The sequence below is a fragment of the Neopsephotus bourkii genome, unplaced genomic scaffold (assembly GCF_033783945.1).
Source record: "Neopsephotus bourkii isolate Nb327-2 ecotype Australia unplaced genomic scaffold, CSIRO-AGI_Nbou_v1 NB_230, whole genome shotgun sequence".
Taxonomy (NCBI): domain Eukaryota; kingdom Metazoa; phylum Chordata; class Aves; order Psittaciformes; family Psittacidae; genus Neopsephotus; species Neopsephotus bourkii.
Genome location: NW_026900740.1, coordinates 705,505 through 718,360, shown reverse-complemented (window position 1 = coordinate 718,360; position 12,856 = coordinate 705,505). Strand labels below are relative to the sequence as shown.

At 37.9% G+C, this 12,856-nt stretch overlaps 1 protein-coding gene across 1 annotated transcript in view; it reads right to left on the bottom strand.

Moving 5' to 3' along the window:
• The window catches only part of IFT81 (intraflagellar transport 81), a 41,044-nt gene that overhangs the window by 22,661 nt on the left and 5,527 nt on the right, over window positions 1-12,856 (bottom strand). Inside the window, exons 5-9 of the mRNA XM_061344532.1 lie at window positions 12,186-12,251; window positions 11,757-11,867; window positions 10,464-10,548; window positions 2,846-3,009; window positions 114-209 (exon numbers count right to left, since the gene is read on the bottom strand). Coding sequence (XP_061200516.1) covers window positions 114-209; window positions 2,846-3,009; window positions 10,464-10,548; window positions 11,757-11,867; window positions 12,186-12,251 — 522 coding nt within the window. The remainder of the gene's footprint in view (window positions 1-113; window positions 210-2,845; window positions 3,010-10,463; window positions 10,549-11,756; window positions 11,868-12,185; window positions 12,252-12,856) is intronic.

Sequence of the window (12,856 nt, the reverse complement as noted above, 5' to 3'; positions counted from 1 at the left end):
ATTATGCATTTCACTGATTTATACTAAATAAAGACAAAAATCAGGACATAAAACAATCAGGGACTGAAACTGCTGCACTGCTTCTGCTTAACAAACGCTTTGTTCCTCCTTACCTGCTGGCGGTACATGGAAAATTTGCTATCAGCTGGCTCATACTTCATCATTCTTTTCTCAATAAGCTGATTCATTTGTGCATTTACTTCATTTATCTGCAAGACAGAGCAGAAAACTAAGGAAATGGAGCTTTATTTCTTTGTCTTCTCCCAAGAATTAAATGCTTTGCAAACCAGATTTTCAATCCAGCTAGTTCCATTTTTAAAACAAGAGAAACAAACCCCAAAACCTCAGTGAGTCATTAAGCACTAGCCAGGAAGAGGCTACGGTTTTGCACTTCCAGTTCTGTGCCTTTATGATAAGGCAGAAGCATGATGTTGGCCCTGAAAATGAAATAATCTGGTGTACAGGGAGAGCAAATGCAAGGGAATCGGTAGAGATGGAAAAAAGACTCATATTGTGACATACTGTATGAAAACTGTCATTTTATGAATATTAACTAGCATTCCTTTTCACTCAACCATTTATCACAAGTTTAAAGGGGAGCAAGCAAAGACTAAGTGATACCAAATTCATCAATACTTTGAAGAGTTGCAGATCATCATATTCCAGCTCTATTGTACTTTATTTCTACTGCTCCAAAATGCGGTTTCTCCATAGTCTCTTTGCTGGTCCACAGTCTCAAACTGTTGATGTTCACTCTAGCTGAAGCTTTAGAGCCCAATGCACCTGGAAATCACAGCTACACCAGTGTACTGATTCCAGCTTTTCCAGTCCTGACTTAATGCTACCCTGGGACTCTCATCAGCCATGGAAACCGCAGCCCTAGCAACCTTCCTTTAATTCTCTGCTAACTAGATGAGTGCTGATAAGCAGTGTAAATATGTGCTGAAATCCAATAATGTCAAGTCGTACCGCAGGTAGCACTGGGCATTCCCCAGACATTTCCATGAGCAATATCCGTGCACTTTCAAACCTAAGTATTTCAAATAAAGTGTTCCATAGGACTAAAAATACTCCACCACCTGCGAATTCTATTCCTTTACAAAAGCTATTAGTGGTAGAACAGGCCTGAATTTGAAGATGGCATAAGAATTCCCTTGTGTGAATAAATTCCTGGTTTATATGTTAGAAAATGCAGGACTGTGGCATGCTCAGTGCAATCCAGTTCCTTTTTAAGGCACTGAGAAAACAGAAGGTTGACTTTTAAAAAAAGAAATGCTGTCTAAGGCCATGCTGTGATAACAGCCAAGTAGATGACATTATCTATTTTGGGTTTATTATCTATTAAGAAGAGCATACTTCCAAATTATAACAAATTAAAAGGTGACCTCACGGAGAAAGAGGGGGAAAAAAAACAACTTTGAATCTTTTTACAATATTGCCCATAATATTGTAAGAACCCCAACAATACTCTTGGAAAGGAAAGTGCAAACCCAGGCTTCAAGTGGGGCTGAAAGAAATAACTGCAACCACAAACACTGTTGTGATTAGAAAACATGCCCGAGGAAAGCGGAGGCTGAACCACAGAGCTGGTTTATTATTTCAGACCTCATCTACCATTTAATAATGCTGCATCCTTAAAAGTCGAATGATCGGGATCCAAAATAGCATTAGGCTGTCACTGACTTTACTTTTGTTAAAAGTAGTCTTAACCTTAAAATAGAATGTATTCCTGATGACACTTGACTGCTGATTCTCCTCTGATCCAAGAAACCCGTGGGCATTTCTTTCTTGCATTACTTTGGCATGCTCTGTGTGTGAATGCACAGGCTACTCTGAAGTTGATCACTTGCTTCAAGACACAAGAAGGATGGTGAATGGCAGCCCTCACACCCATGGGTAAATCATTCTTTGATCCATTACAAATACTCTGTTTCCTTATTATCTATATTTCACAGCAGAGCCTGAGTTGGAGATCCCAGGGATAGTAAAAAACAGCTGGTAAAAGAAGCTGATGTTGAGACTGAACAGTCTCATAGCTAGTACTGTGTAGGACTAGTCTTCCTACCCTAGCTAACATAAATCTTCAGCATCAGTAGAAATACTAATAATTAACTTTCATATAAATTCTTCTAGAATATAATGTTACTTATTTAATCTTCCATTTAGGATCATGCAAATATGAAAACTTCATTGAGTGAAATAAATGGACTTCTGTGGCAACAAATACCTCTGCACATTTTGGATATATACTACAAATAAGGACTTTTGCTCATTCTAACACCATTTGTTTTTAACATCTAAAAAAATCTGGAAAGGTAAAGTAAGCATTTGAGTCTCGAATTTCCTTTGGGCTTCCCAACTAAACCAGACCTATTCCAAACACTAAGGAGTTCTGAACCATTGCACATTAAAACACAATATTGTGTAGATGTATCACCCTGAGAACATTGTTCACCACTCCATAAACGCTCTCTATGTGCTCCTGTAAACTCCCTTGATACCAGAGAGAGTTTAAACCAAGTGAAATCTGAAGAGAATTAAAATCAAATCTTTAGTGCTAATTTAACACCTCTGCTCATACCACGGGAAATTGCTAACACGATTTTCTAAATAGCATTTAAGGACACGGTTGGTTTGGGTTTGGTTTGGGGCTTGTTTTCTTGTTTGCTTTGAGGGTATTTTTAGAAACTTGTCTGGGAGTTTACATTTAGTAATTAACACATCTCCTGGTTTACAACTGAAGGGATGTTCCATTGGGAATTAGACATTTTCTCAAGGATATAGTGTACAAGAACCTTAGACTATGCTATGGAATACAAATTAAGCGTGGCCTTGGTTAGCTTACCTTGCTTTCAAGTACACTGAGATCAGACTGACTCATAGCTGGCTCTGCAGCCACCTTTTGTAAGATATGTGTTGAATTCTTCTTGCTTTCCAGCTCTCTAGGTAATTTTTCAGTAACCAGGTATGTATTGAAATTTATCTCCTCTTCCAGTTTCTTCATTAAACCTTAAAAGCAAATTAAATCAGTGTGTCTATAAAAGTAACATAGCAGATAGTTAAGTCTGATTTCACCAATACATTAAGTATTTAGTAGCAGATTATGATAACAACAGCATAATACTTGAGTATTCTTTTCAATACTCAAAGAAACAGGTAGTTACTTGATTTAGATTTTTAATCTGGATGTTAAATAATATAAGTATTATTATCCATCTGTACCTCCAGCATATACCTATTAAGTCCTTGACAGAATCTTTTCATCTACAAACAAGGAAATCGCTTCTTACATGAAATTCCAGCTGAATCAGATGCAAAATTCAACACGCAGCACTGACACAGAAAGCCATTAACCTGATGTGTACCTTACACACATCAACACACTGGATTCTGTGTTACTTGTGAATTACCTTCTTCTGAAACCTTAAAAATGAAGGGCTAGACTGTGGCTGCTTATGCAGATGCTGATGAGGGGCAGCAAAGCATATCACAGCTATGCTGTACCCCTTAGAACTTCCCTGGCTGGACCAGGGGAGTATGGATCCTGAAGCTGGTGCTACTCACAGATTACAGAGTTCATTGTTTCATGTGAATTACTTCATCTATAGACAGAAATCATCTCAGGGTGAATCCTTTATCTGTACAGAGATCTTAATTTGGCCTAGCTCATGTATAGATTTAGTATATACTTGGAAAGTCTCCCTGCAAATAAAACTTGATTCCAATCTGGCATCTAAAAAGCCCTTAAAATGAGCAGAATTTAATGTATGCCTACTTTAAGGGTCTTTTGCATTGCTCGAACACTTATAAATTGCCTCCCTGTAAATAGCACACTATTTTTTTCTTGTAAGAACAAGCATTCACTCTCAGGACACTCTCATAGACTACGAATGCTGAAAATAACAATAAAATAGAAAAACCAAGAAATTCCTGAGTAGTGATAAAAAAAAATCTGTTGAGAAAAGAAACTCCATTTGTAGGTCTTGCTCTACACAAGCCTGGTGCACACTGCATGTTACCATGCTTAGGATGACTTGGCTCTTACCAGGTAATTTAGCCTTCTTAGCAGGTAAATACAGGGACCTACAGGTAACAACAATACACAACTTAAAAAAATGCAACAGAGATGGAAAAGGAGGTAGGTGAAAGCAGAACTTGTGGTTCTCAGGCTGCAGAGCCTGCTGACCACATCTCTGACTGACAAAAGGAGGAGGTCAGAGCAAAGTAAAATAGAAGCCTAGGAAAATGTGCCCCCAGGGCTTCTAGATCCTCCTCACCCTCTGCTCCCAGCTCAGACTGAAAGGAAAGCTACTGGGTTTAGCTGCCAGAGGGGAAATAAGCAATTAGCTCTTGAGAAAGCCTCAAGAACTAGAAGAAAACAGACCCTAGGGAAAGTAGGGTTGCTAACAAAGTCAAGTCAACATAAACTAAACAGGAGTGGGAATTCCTCTTTTCCAGCAGTTTAGTTTGTTGATTTCCGTGTTTATGAAAAGCAACACTGCCACAGGATCTTTTCCCCTTTGTGGAAAAGTCATTTATCTTGTGCAAAACAAACAGCATTGATACTGGATTCAGAATGGGTTAACAGAATGGGTATGCAAAAGCCATTATGTACATGGCATTACAGCTATACCCTGAGAAACACATCTGGACTCACCGAGATTTCCCACTTCTTTCTTCCAGAAGAACTTGATTCCAGTCTTCCTCAGCCCACAACAGAGCTGGGCAGAAGGGACCACATTTTAATGTCTCACTAGAGATCTACCACCTCTGCAAATGCAGCAAAGCTTCCCACATATGCTGTAAGCAGAATTACCACCTCAGAACTGACTAGAAACACAGTTTGATATGTAAAACCAAGAGCTTTGGTGTTGAAAACCAAAGTGATATTAATTTAATTATGCTGATATTAAATACTAATATTTTAATCAAACTGATTTCTTCCTTGCCTCTTAGTAGCGAAAGAAATCTGCATCTACAGCCTATACTTCATTTCTTCCACCTCTCCAGTTTCCTTATAAAACTGTACATGCCTCTATTTGTTGTAGATATGACACTCAGGAAACAACCACGCCTGAACAACTGCTTTCATGAGAGTGGGGACATATGCCTCCACAGGGTATAGCCTTGATCACTATCTAGATCCGTTTCTCAGATACCTCTGAGTTCCTACCAACTCCTTTTACACACTGGCTGGTTCTGCATCACGCTTACTCTTGACGGCTCAGCAAGCAATGAAGCGAGTTAAGACTTGACATCTTTATGAGGAAAGACATGATGATGTCAACATCCCCCATGACTAATGTAGTTTCTTTCCTAACTACTCCACATGTATTTTCCCTCCCATACAATTCAACATCACGCAGGGAGAAGTAACTACCTGAGAGCTACATTTGCTGCTTAACAGAACCTTAAAGAACAAAACGTAGGGCAGGTTTTGGTTTAATCTTTTTCTCATTGAAAAACATTCTTGTTTCAAATTCCCAGGCTGGAGGAAAGAAAAGCAAGCATGCTTTAAATCTTTCCATTACACATATAAATTCTGTTTTTAATGTTTCAGCGTTGACTTATGGTTACAAAATCCACATACGTAAGCTGCAGAGAAAGCCTGGCTCTGTGCCCTAAGGTTATTTTAGCAAGGTTCTGCCAACCAAGTATTTACATGTGGAGAGCTACTAAGAGCAACTCATGTTTTCCATTCAGATTTTTTTGTTATTATTATTACAAAGAGAGGGATGGGAGAGGAGTTTCTTCATGCTTGCTCAGTCATGTAGAAAAGAGGCAATTTTCTGTGCATAATTCTGCTAATAGATCTAAAACCATTCTATGAAAACTTGATTCACTTCTTTTCCCTCTTCAGGCTACCAATTGTGTGCATCCTGTATCAAAACTATTTGCAGCAATAACTGATTTTAAACCAAGAAAAAAAAGGGGACAGTGCAAGAAGAGCACTCATTTTATAAACTACCTGGCAACACTTTAAGACCACATAGGAAGGCACATCTAGAACAAACTTCCACATGCCATTCACTTCCATCAAAGCCTTCCCTTCCCTTTCTGCAACCACCCTCACTAAGAGAGTATGTAAATTATTCCCTTCACAGCTTCCATTATTTAGCAGAAGGAAATTGGAAGTGATATCAGAGGCCTGGCACATGCAAACACTGACAGATTATGATCAAAATCATCCCTTTGATATCTCCTTGAGGAACTAAAAAGCTTCCAGAATTTGCCTTTGTAAGTTATTCTTTCCATGCTTATCATTATTGATGGTCTTCAAAAATATCTCTGACCTTTCAACATTCTTCCTGAATTCTGGTCAATGGACAGTGTTGCAGTGATGAATACATCAGAGCTAAGAAGAGGTAATATAACTCTCCCACTGCATTTTCTTCCAGAAATAAATGTATGGATAGCACCAAATCTTTCAGACCGTTCTCCCATTTTATACTATGACCCACAAGTCCTTTTCAGAGTCACTTCTTAGGAAAATGTCCCACATAATGACATCCTAGAGGAATACTGTGGCATTCTGCTATTCCTTAAAATACATACTGCTGGCACAGACTTGGCTTCCTAAGTGATTAAGGTCACTTCAAATCAACAGTCTCCTCATTATTCAGTCATTGCCCCTATTTTTAGTTCTCCTGGCTATCTCACCAGACCTCATCTGCTGTTTTCTTTCAGGTGTCCAGTGTAAATACTAAAGAAAGAGCCCCACACTGATTTCTGCATGTCCCAAGTAGATACACATCCACTTGGTGATGATTCCCCGAGTAATTCTCTTTCTAAAATCTTCAACAAACTCCTTTTAATCCTCTTAACAGAGCCCATGTTGAATTATGCTGCCTTGTTTGTTCTTCAAAAGAGGGTGCCAGTTAAGAGTCAATGGTGTTAAAGAAGTCAGCCACAGCAATACTATGACTCTGACCAACCAGGCTTGAATTCTCATCAGAGACATCAGGTTAGTGTAAAAGTGCTTAACCCCTGAGCTTGCATCAGTTGACAGTGACTTTATAATAAAGAAATCATTTCAAGGTGGAAATAACATTCCACCTAAGCCATTCTCCTTTACCAAACACATCTATAATATACCATGACAATGGTATCTTTGAGGTTCTCAGTGCTCTAAATCTATTACTACATATTAACTTAATGAAGTATAGAAATTACACATTTCAATGTTCATCAATAACCACCTTAATACATTCTTTTAATCAAGATTTTCCAGTCATCCACTTCTTCATATTTCTGCCAATAAAGTGAACAATCATGTCCTATAAAATGAATAAAGATCAAGAATTTCAGTAATTCTGATCAATTCTTGGCATTAAACATTTCTGTTTGTGCCAGCAGAGATATTCAAAGCAAAAAGAAGTGAATCTTGCTGAGGAAGCACAAGCTAGGTTATGCAGACAAGTAGTCAGGGCTAATAAAAATGCTGTTCATATCTGAAATAACAAGACTACCACAAAAAAAAATCCCAGAAACTCTAAATTCATGTTACTGCTATCAACAGCAACTTCCTCTCTGTAAATATACTGAGTAGTACTGAAAAACCACCAAGGAGTCTGCTGTAGAAACCAGTATGATCAACCTTAGTCCACAAAGCATTTCAAAACACAATACAAAGTCTTCTAAATATTTGATTTCCAAGAGTTACAAACCTACTAACCATAAGCTGTACTTTCCTGGCTTAGCTAAAGCAGACTGATGCTAATTGCATACGAATGATACTCATCAATAGGTGCTACTTGCATTCCTTTTCATTTCTTTAAAGTACTTCATCCTAACTTAATTATAGGATGAAGTGATCAAAGCAGCATCTGTAAGCCACAAAAAAGCTTTTATTCATTATCATCAACTTCTATCATCGTGTCTTGCTTTGGAAGTAAAACCACCTGAAGTATTATAAAATCATTTTAAAGGAAAGTCTAAATTCCAGTGAAAATCCACACCTACCAAGCATCTCCTGACTGTCAGCACACAAGTTATACTGACCTGAGCAGGCAGCTGAGGGACTAAACTGCAGCCAGAGGGAGTTTTTAAAGGAAAATAAATTGTGTTAACTGTAGCCCAACAAAGCTTTTAAAATAAATGGGATCCTGTTCACTGCACTGTGGTCACCTCATTTCAATTATTTCAAACACACAGTTGGCATTCTGCAATTGCTACTACAGGCTTTGTCTTTGTAACTACTACAGAGAAAAGCAGTTGCAGGATAACATCCCGGAGTCTTTGTTTGGGCAACATTTCAACATAAGTTTTCTTGAGTAATGACTCTGAATTTTTCTTCAGAACATCCAAACACTTTTTCCCCTGCAAGCAGGACTCAAGATAAGGAAATTAAATATGTTAACTTTATCTTTATTTTCATCTCAGCGATTAAATGACATATTTACTGCCTTTTATTATGTTACCTTTGCTTCTGTGAACTGAACCCATCAAGTTTCCATTGGCCTTAAAAAGAAAACCCAGGAACTGAAATAGAACTGTTGACACAGCTTTGTTGTATAAACTCTCTGATACCTACTGCAAAAGTGGAACAGTTATAAAACCCACTGCAGGTCCCTTGGAGTAGAGAAGATAGTTCAGATACTCTTAGTTCAATCTGTGGTTCAGCAGCTGATGAGCATTATAAAAGAATTAAAGTAAAATTGCAAAGTAACAGCAATGCAGCATGGTGGTGATGGAAAAATCTCTCTAACTCAAAGCGGCTGCCAAAGCAGTTATGTGATGCAATGGGAATATTAACTGCACCTGAAAGAGCAGGACAGTGACTTACTTTGTGCAGTTTAAATCTATAGACAGATTCTATAATTTTGGATGTAATTTATATGTATAATAAAAATCATTCTGTGGCTTTCTTTTTTATCACAGCAACTTTGAATGCAACTGGAAAAGCCCTGAGAAAGGATCATTCTGAGTCTTACACCTCCACGCTACTTTACATGCAGTAAAGTATTTGTCTATAAATCAACCCTAATCTCTGCATGAACAGCACATAAAGCATCTATTGATCCTGTGATGTGTTATTAGCAACTAAGTGCAAGAGACAAACTGAAGGGGGGTAAGTGATTTGCCAAAGATCACATACATCTGAAGCACCGAACCCTAACCTGACTCCCAGTGTTGTTGTCAAACTGCCAGGCTAATCCTTCTTATATTTCCCTCAAAGTGATTAAACCAGCAGAAACCTAGATATTGTCAAATCACAGCCCCTGGAGACAGTTAGTTATGCATTTATCTAGTAACTGCAACTCCTTCCCACCTGCTATTTTGATAAACAATCATATAGTACTAACTTACTCCACAATTACTATAATTTATTTGCTGAGGTGATTTGCAGACTGAGATATCCCTGAAAATGAGGAGAAACAATCTTGCTATTTTACAAGTGCCTGTAGTGATAGGGCAGGAGGTGATGGCTTTTAACTGAGAGGGGAGATTGAGATGAGTTCTTAGCTCATATCAGCAGAAGCTCTTCCCTGTGAGGGTGGTGAGGGTGCCCAGAGAAGCTCTGGCTGCCCCATCTCTGGCAATGTTCAAGGTGGGACAGGGCTTGGAGCAACCTGCTCTAGTGGAAGGTGTCCCTGCCTGTGGCAGGGGATGAGCTGAAGGTCCCTTCCAACCCAAATCAGTTTGTGATTCTGTGATTAATGTAATACAGCAACAGACAATCAACTACAATAGTGTAATGAGAACAAAGTATTATCATATGTAAACAAATATATTTATATCTAAATATACAGGCTTCAATAGAGAGATATAGCTAGTAAAAATATTTACAAACATAATCATAAGTAAGCGTACATATATATAAACCATGATCTACAAAAAAAAAGCCTAATTAGAAAGTAGTTTTATTTTTAGTACCATGCAAAACTACAACACAAAATTGCACTACAATGAGAAAGAGGCCTTAAACCTTTCCAAACTTTCAAAGTATTTATAGGAGGTAACTAGAAGAAACAAACCTACACTGAATAAACCGAAGTATTTCATGCATCTGTATATTCATTGAGGAAAAAATATTCAGAAGCAGCATTTCACCAACACCCAATTACAAATATAAAAGGCATAAAACCTTCGAGAAGACAAGCTCCTGATTTAGCAAGTGGTTTCTGATTTTTCCAACCCTTTGTATTTCCAACTGTGGGTTTTTTTTGCAAAGTATTATGGTCAGTATTCAGTATTTAACTGGTTTAAGGCTTTTTTAAGAAGTGGACCTCAAAAATATGATTGATATCATCTTCCCTTGTGATTGTTTCCTTGGCTTTTTGTAGCAAGGCATATTCAGCCTTAGGATCTCCAGCATGTGCCTTTACATGAGCTATTTCTTTCCTTAGATCCTCTTCAGTTCTATCCACTTCTGGCATTACCATATTACTGACAGCAGCCAATTTTGATTTCATTTCTAACAGAGAAGTGTAAACCCCCAGCCTTTATAGATTACTACTTACCTTCAGGTTTTGAATCCACTACTGCATGAAGCATTTCTTTCAGCTGGAGCTGTGCTCTTTGCAATCTCTGCTCTGCATGGAACAACTTTGGAGAGAGAATGGGACACATATAAGCTCATTCCTTTGAAATGCATATTCAAACACCTAAAAAAAAAAGAGTATCAAGAAAAATCCCAAATATAAAAAATGATAACTGTGAACATCTGCTGACTGTTTCCCAAGGGAACGTGCCAAAACAAATTCTCAGCGATCGGCCTGGCTTTACTCAATATTCTGGAGTGTTCATTGAGGATTCTTGTTCTCTCAAGTGGTTTCTCTTCTATATGGCAGAAATTCATTGCTTAATTTTCAACCAAAAATACAAGTAGCTTGAACATCAGAACAACAACAACAAAAAGACAGCAAGACTCAGGATTGCAGCAGCTAACTATCCTTGTACTGCAGTTCTTGCAATGCAGCTGAGTTGTCACAGAGATCCCCTGTCCAACCTGAGAGTACACTGGGAAGCTTGATGCCAGATAACACCCAGCTGATGATCATTTTTGTGATTCAGATGATGTGCATCAAGAACTGGAATCAGCTGGACATCACATTCATTTACTTGTGATCTCATCCAAGTTTAAGCAAAGACTCAGCAGCTTGACAGCCAACTGATTCACATCGATTCCACATCCAGACATAGACTGCAATACTAGAAATCTATGGGGATTTCCCCTTTTAATACAGTGTTGAAGTTAATGCTACAGAATTTGGGAAGATGAAATGTCAATATTGCACTGGATTTTATAAAATAATCTTGTTTTGACAACACAGCTGAGGAATTCGGACATTAACTGCTTCCAGTGTTTCCCAGGACAATCTTTTTGTCAAACTCAGGGACCTAAATCCCAATGTTGTTCCTGAATCAATATTCCCACCCAATGAAAGCTGAGGTACTTGCTGTGTTCCTCAGCCCTTGAAATCTTAGTACAGATGCAGAGATACAAATCTAAGGAAACATTTGCTCACTCCCATAAATATAAAGAATTCTCTTTGGGTGCTACAACAGTAAGTCATGGAACATATCCTGGGACTGCTACATGATGATGTCAGTGGCAGCTGAAGCAGCCGAGTTCTTTGAATGAGGTCTTTGGATCTTGCAGGGTCAAGCCTCTTCCCTTAAAATGTACATAGATATTTTAAATGGGATTTAATTTTCTGATGCTGGGTGAAACACTGGATTGTTGTTCCTGATGTACTTTTTTAAATGCATTATTCATATTTATTTTAATAGGTATGCTTGTATGGCAGTACCTGACTTTTTTGTTCCTGCTTCTGTTGAGCCAAAGATTCTTCTCTCTCTTTTTCTACACGAAGCTGTCTTGCTATTTCAAGAATTCGTGGATGATTTTGTACTGTCTCCACCTACAGCAAGTGGATAAATAGTGCATGTTACTGTCAGATAGCTGAGAAATACATTAAAGAGATCATGTGTTTCACAAGCTCACTGAGCACTTCCTTTCCATACATGTTACTACTCAGAAATGACAGCAAAGTTCTGGACCCAAGACTCTTAAAAGCTCTGGACTGACGCCTAGGGAGATTCTCTGTGGGTCAATTAGCTACTTGATTCCTTCCTAGACACAGAGTATGTTTATCTTAATCCTTGTTTGCATTCCAAAATCAGAGTTGCAAGCCAAAGACTATGACACTGAAACGTAATAGTGTTACTTCTCTTATTACCCTCTTCTTAAGACGCTCCACTCTTTTGACAAGTTGATCTTTCTCCTCTTCCATTGCATCAATGTCCTAAAAAGCAGAAAAAAAATAGATAAAGAAATGTTAATTTATTTACAGTATCATACAGATTGGACTAAATTCTGTTCAAATTAATATGAAAATCAGAATTCTTCTCTGAATACACTGGTTATAATTTTATTGATCTATGATCAGAACATGCAGGCTTCCATTTTCTCTTCTCTCTTCCCCCACAGTTCCCACTGTTTCTGCTGACATTGCTTCATCTGCACTTTCCATTATTAATGTGAACATTTAAAATAAAAGCAGGTGGATTTCTCCAGACTAAAACCAAACAAACAGAAACCACCTTGCAAAAATCAGTATCAATTCAATACCTCATGCAGTCTAACATATGGTTCTTAATGTTAGAAAAACTGGCACACAATTTTGTACAAAGTTGAAGACAAGTGATGTTTGCTGACACTCCTTGTATTGTGTTAGAAGAAACACTTTCTAGCGCTAAAACATGTATTTAATTGTTAATTCTCCTATTTTACAAGAGCAGGACTCCACAGATTGATAGTTGTAAGACAAAAGGAAATAAATTCTCCAAATTTAGACCTTATCTCAACATTTGCTTAACTTGCCTGTATGCCTTACTGAAAAGCTTTACA